Raw genomic sequence first — 6,719 nt, forward strand, 5'->3', positions numbered from 1 at the left:
CAAAAAACAAAAAACACAACATTAGTTAAATGCAGGGAGGGGAAGGGGAATTATTAGACAATTTTCCTGATTTTTCAAGTGCTTTCCATACATCTATCACGCTCCCTCTCCCATTCATAGGGTCCAAATAACCCAAGATGTTTCTCAGAGTATGCTGGCTAGCATACCCTGTAACGATTTTTGTCTGCCTGATGCTTCTAGCTACAAGAAGACAAAACACTAGTTTTAATACTGTATTTGCATTTGACAGTCTGACAACTGGCTTTACTGCTTATCGATCTGGTTTAAAGGAGTTGCTGCTATCCAGGTTAATCAACTTGGTYTACTCCTGAAACAAAACACCTTTTAAGAGAAAAGGTTTGGACTTTGAAAGGAGCTTAAGATAATTAGACTCCCAAATCTTATTAGGTTTCAATGCAGCTGGAAACCTAACTCTTAAAAAAAAATCAGGAAAATAAAAAAAAATTGAAGTTGAGGGGGAGAAACCCTGCTGTTTYATGAAAATATGAAGAAAAGGGGGGAAAAAGATCTGCCTCAATTATTCTTATGAAGTCATTRTTTTATTTTAAAGCTCATTTTGTTCTGACTTTTCCCTATTCATTTTACAGTGATTAATTTTGCAGTTCATGTTCATTTATTAAATGGAATTAGGCAAAGAGACATGCTCAATTTTCAGCAGAAAAGCACTTTAAGATCAGTTACATATTACAGATCTGAAAAACATGTCATCTTTGTATTTATCACTTTATATATTAAATAAATGCTAAAAAATTTTAACTTCAAAATCTAAAATGTTTATGTTTATTTGTACATGTACGGAAGAAAGGGAGKTGATCATACAACTCAATATAAATTATATTTATGTTACCTGTAGCTTTAGCTAATTGTCTCCCTCTGCAGWCTTCCATTACTAAAAAACAAGAACACATCTATGTAAAGTAGAAGCATCCTAAAACCTTCAGGGTCACTGTATCTAGCCACTGCCTTCATTCTGTCAAGGGTATTTGTGCAATTGTTTAGGACATTTGCATAATTCATCATTCAAACTGACTCAACACTCAACAAGGATGTCTTGACAAATTAATCTGGGTACCACATAACATAYTTTACACTATTCAGTTCCTCTCCATGAGGAAAGAAATATCCATTGACTTTGTATGCAGCACTATTGCTTTAATTTCTGCCTTTTCCATACAGGAGGCAAAACACAATTTTTTTTTTGCCTTTGAGTTTTAGAGAAACAATTCTTATGACTTGAACCCTGCATTGAGTGAACTTCTTGAATAACTTTTTGAAGAATTGCTCTAAATAAAAGGAAATCAGAGGCTCCCAAGTTGCTCTTTTTCACAGTGATCCTTTCAGTTTACAGTTTATTTTCTGTTTAATTTTTTTGCTATAAATTCCACACATGCCTGAGCTTACTAATTAACCACTAGAGAAAAGGAGTATGCCTGCAGTTCCCTGTACTAGAAGGGCCTGAACTTACTAACGAAGTGTCCCAATTACATTTCAGTCCAAGTGCTTTTCCTCACTATTGTCATACACCCAGGCAAGCAAATTCAAGTATTTTGAATTATGCTATTAACCTTCATTGAGGAATCTGAAAGATGGGAGCAAGCAATGCCAGCAGAAGTAACCAAAGCCAAGACCGAGTAGGACTTTGTTCACAATTAAAATTTAGTTCACCCTCAGGAAGCAGAGCTTTCCATTTCACATGAAGTCAGATTACGAAGCACATGAAAGCAGATGTCCGCCTTGCCACAAAGTATGCATGAGATCTCTCATGCTTGACTTTTACAGCTCAACTACAGCAGAAAGCTCTTCAAGTTTAACTTAGCAATGCCTGTGACAGCCAACAGTATGTTTAAATATTTTCTCATAAAACACTGAAGCCTTTCTCTTTCCTCCAGCATGCCAGTATCTTCCTTTTTATCAGTCCTGTAGACTAGGGGTCATGCTTGATTTCTTTCTTTCCTCTTCCCCTGTCTTTATTAAGTCCATGAACAAGTCCTGTCATCTTCCATAAAGCATAAAAAAATGCCTTTCTTCCTGTTCTGCTGACTTAGACTTATCTCTAATAATTTTCCACTTGACCTAGCAGAATTACTTCTTATCAGATCATTTTGCATCAGACATGCAGATGCTAAATAACCTCTCATTTTRCTTATGCAGACAATATTTCTGACCCTTCAATTATACCAACTGAGCAGCACCATTCATTCCCAGCAAACTCAGTACTTTCCTGTCGTTGCCTTGACAGAGTCCAACTCGCTGCACCTTTCTTAGAAGCAGCTTAACTAAGATTAATTTATGCTTTTGGGTGGGGGGTCTTGGGAAGTTTTTTTGTTTGTTTCCTTCTATATACCAGGCTGCGGTATAGACAGCAAAGTCACTCTAGGATGTCTGTGGCATTCACATGAAGTCAGGAAACATGACAAGCACCTACAAGAGATGTATTTATGTCCTTCTTTCTCTGTATGTTAGCAGGAAAAAACACCACTAAGTTTTAAGCATCTGTCAAGCAAGTTTTCAAGTTTGAGCCATTCCCCTCTAACACCTTAGAGTTCCCATTTGAACCACACATTCAATAATCCCCTGGTACAATTTTGTTATTGTTCAGACTTAGAGAACAGTCATTTCTGGTTTATTTGAAAACCAACAAATACAAATTTATGCACAAATGTAAGGCTACTGATGGAGCTAAGGAACTTGCCTGCCTGACAGGAGATTAAGCAAAAGGTTGCATGCATCTTTAAAATTATGCCTCTGGACTAGATATAAYAGGCCTCTTGCATGAGTCTTTTTTTTTAAAAAAAAAAGCATTACATGCAGATCAGTTTTCTCCATAAAAATTCTCTCACCCTAATACTGATSCCAACCAGATTACCAAATACTTTTCATGCTGTCTTTTCTCTACACCACCCTCAAACACACCATTTTTTCAATTGTAGTCTTTCTGTAAAACTTTTATCTAAATGACAATTTTYTTTCTGGTGTGTTAGACAGTCTGTTCTACAAACAAAGAGAGCCTGTAACAAAAACAGGCTTCTGCCAGAGGATGGTAAGATAGTGCATGAGATCAATCTGAATCACTAAGGCACAGGCCAACTGCTGAGGGCAGATAAATCTGTCATCTTACAAAACATCTGGTGGCAAAACACCTCAGTATCCCTTCAGGTATGAAAGGCTTTCAACACTCTAGGACCGATAAAACCTTTCCATTCTCTCCTATAGGAAGGGTGGCGTGGTACCAGGCAGAATCTAAAAAAGCTTTAGAATTTCCAAGGCTGCAGAAAAGCTACATATACAGTCATACAATACACTGGAAGGGCTGGGGCAGCAGTCGTATAATACACTGGGACAGCAGACTTCTCCAGTTCTGCTACAACATCTCTGTCAAAGCAGAAGGCTGAAAACAAAGAGCATACAGAGTCACTAGAATGAAAAGGAAGTGTTTAAATGTGTGTTGGTGGCAGGAATGCACAGAATTGGATTTAGGGGTACCAGGGGAATTAGAGAGAATGGAAGACCAGCTCACAAGTAGTGTCATAGGTCTGAACCACAGGAGAATATTCCTTTTACACATTACACTGAAGCATTATATCAGACACAGCAACACTACCATGTAGCTTTTCTCTATCATGTAAAATGTAATATGACAAACAGCATTTTGACCTCAGAAGAGACAGCAAAGAACACTTAAAAACACACTACAAAGCTGAAAYATTAACAGGATTTACATATCTACACTGAAAGAGCAGGATATTGTGTTAAAATCCCCTACACTGTAGGCCGAGTGATATTTCAGTTTCACTGCGAATTAGTTAAGAAACGTGACGAAACTGACGAGCAATGTTTCATTGCTAAACACACATGAAAGGTTTTGACATTGGTAGTTTGCCGTACAAATAGTGATGAATACTCCACAAATAATGTAACGTCGACATTCCTAGAAGTATTTTTAAAAGCCCCACAGAAACACATTTCCACTGTAGCCCTGCATTGGTTTCTSTGTAACTCAGCGATAGTGAGCCGCGGGGAAGGCGTTGAGCAGGACAAGTAGGTTCTGTGTCCCGCACGCAGGCGGCGGAGGCGGATCCCGCTGTGGCTGCCCCGGGCGCGGCTCAAGCCCTCGGTGCCTCCCGGGGACAGCGGCGGCCGCTGCCGTTGAAGGGGGCCCGCCCGCCGCCCTTATCGCCCGAGGGGCTGCAGGGCGTGTGTGGCGCAGATACCCCGCGGAGCCAGGCAGAGCCCCTTCTCCCCGCGGGGTATCTGCGCCACAGGGTATCTTCTCCCTTCGCCCCACCGGCGGCCCGAGCACCGTCACACAAGTTGTCCCCGGGACCCCCGGGCTGGAGTCGCCTCCGGGGCCCGCCCGCGCCGCCCGGCGGGGGAGGAGCCGCGGCTGAGCCGGTTCGTTCCCCGCCGCCTGAGCGGTGCGGCGAGGGGAGGTGGCGCGGCCGCCTGCGCCTGCACTTGGCGGAGCGCCGGCGGGGGACGGGCAGACCCTTCCCGCCCAGGAGGAACGCGCCCACTCACCCGCCGAGCCTCCGGCGACCACTTGGTGAGAGGCCTCCTGCAGAAAGCCCCGGGRCTGCCGAGCCATCCTTGCCCGCGCCGCGGCGGCGACGAGAGGCAGCTGGCGCCTGGAGAGCGGCTGCCGAGCCGGGGCCGAGTCCGCTCCGGGCGGGTGGGGAAGAGCCGGAGGGGCCGCGGAGCCGCGGTTATCTGCGGGCGAGGGGGGGCCGCGAACGCCGGGGGCGGGGGCGCCGGGCTGCGCGGCCTTTGGCAGCCGGCCCCGGGCGGAGGGCGGCCCCGGGCAGGGCACGGGCTCGCAGCTACTGGCGCTCGCTCCCAGCCGGGAAAGCGGCAGCCTCTCTCTCTCTCTCTTAGGGCAGAGCCGGGACGGCCGGCTGGGATCGCTCAGGCTGGGGCGGGGAGCGAGTCGGCGGGGGACGGCAGCCGGTCGCCTGCTCAGGCTCGGGCCGTAAACTCCAGCCCGGGGCTGGTGCCATGCAGCGCACACTTGCAATCCTGCTCCCCACCGCTGCTGGGACCCAGCGAACATTCCCTGCTGCTCAACTTATAGTGCCGCTCAAAGAGCTCACAGGCTTTTTGAAGCGCACCATCGTTTKAAAACCTTTAGTCTAAAGGTTGGATCCATCTCTTCGACGTTCAAAGGACACGGGTATTTGGTCACTTGGACAGTAATTATTACATGTGTTACACGAACCTGTTGGCCCATCTTGGTAAACAAAACGGTGACAGGGCACGGGCTGGAAGTGTTGGGACGTAGCGCCATTGCCGACAGCCCCCAACATTGCTTTCTTTTCCAGAAGATGCCAGAGTACRCCGAGGCTGCACCATTGAAGGGCAAGACAGTTCATAGGGTACCTTAGTTTGCGGAGTGCCTGCCAGTGTGTTGTGGCAGTCTAGCAACAAATGTTGCTAGCTTAATAGAGCTTCCAATCTTGAGAGGAAATGTAGTAAAACAAAGATTAAACAATGGGTTTATTGCTACTGAAAGGGATGGGAACATAGGAAATATACAGAGAAGTGTTAGTAAAGTGTTAATAGACCAAGACCCTAATTCCAAAAAGGAATAATACTTAGATATAGCATTCAGTTATATAATTTGAATGCACCAGCAAATAAACAATAACATGGATTTGTTATCTGTTTAAGAACTGAATGCGGCTTGCTGTGGGAATACAGAATAACTCCGCTAAATTAATAAACCTTGAATGTTCTGACCTTTAAGTAATTAAAATCTCAACTTCGATGCTTCATTAGCATTTGCCTTAGTTCCCTTGGTTTGGCAGCTTGAGACTGCTGCTCAATAAATATTCCTGGATGATCAATTCTCCAGTGTTCCGTACCATCAAAAAGCAGTTGCTGAAGCATCATAAAGTTTAATTCCAGAGATGTAGGTCTGCCCGTGCAATGTTCCCGTGGGTACAAATAGCAAATCTAGTATTAAGGTGGACTTGCTACAGTATTTCCACAGCAATGAGAATTTGGAATTCATCAGAAACTGGTTAGATAGATTTATTTTCTGCAGAAGGTGTCATTGCAACAAAAGGAAGGTTTACATGAARAAACTGAACAATAATGGTCAGAGTGCATGTAAGTTACCTAGATGTTTACACAGCAGCATAACACATGCTCCTTAAAAAGAGTTAAACTGTTCTTGTTAGGAAACTATTAAGTTTGTTTCATAGTAGTCAAACTCCAAATCTATGCACCTTAATTCAATTCCTCAGCTGGAAGTCTCTTTTACATATGGCACATCTCCCTTATTTTCCATATACCCCTCCCTCCTCCCCCGCAAAGGGCAACCTTCCCACTGTGCAGGTTTCCTAAAGCACTTCTAGGCTTAATCCTATTTCCATATGGCCTCTTCCCAAAGCAGTACATGAGCGCAACTCCATTCTTTTCCTCGATATCCCTGGCAGGGTCTGTCTCTCCATTTGTGGTTACYGCGTCCCTTAGTAGGAAATTCCGTCCGCCCTGGGCAGCTCCCAGCGCTAACACCCGAGAAGGAAACCACAACTGCCTGTGCCGGAACAGGACGAGCAGGAGATCCCCCCAAACGAGCCCCTGGACCCCCTGTCCCCGCCCGGCCCGGCCCCGCCGCCTCGCCCCGCCCCCGGCCCGCGGCCCCGCCGCTGCGCGCTCCCGAGGCCGGCGCGGAGCACCACGGGAGTTGTAGTGCGCTG

The 6,719-nt window shown here is 45.4% G+C and overlaps 1 protein-coding gene across 3 annotated transcripts in view; it reads right to left on the minus strand.

The window, feature by feature from the left end:
* SLC25A21 (solute carrier family 25 member 21) overlaps positions 1–5,083 on the minus strand; it is a 224,407-nt gene extending 219,324 nt beyond the window's left edge. For all 3 annotated transcript variants that reach the window (XM_057367793.1, XM_057367709.1, XM_057367633.1), the window contains exon 1: positions 4,540–5,083. In XM_057367793.1, coding sequence (XP_057223776.1) covers positions 4,540–5,068 — 529 coding nt within the window. In that variant the 5' untranslated portion in view covers positions 5,069–5,083. The remainder of the gene's footprint in view (positions 1–4,539) is intronic.
* Positions 5,084–6,719: the final 1,636 nt, after the last annotated feature.

Source organism: Malurus melanocephalus, unplaced genomic scaffold (genome assembly GCF_030028575.1).
Source record: "Malurus melanocephalus ecotype Western Australia unplaced genomic scaffold, MMel_1.1 scaffold_0, whole genome shotgun sequence".
Classification (NCBI taxonomy): domain Eukaryota; kingdom Metazoa; phylum Chordata; class Aves; order Passeriformes; family Maluridae; genus Malurus; species Malurus melanocephalus.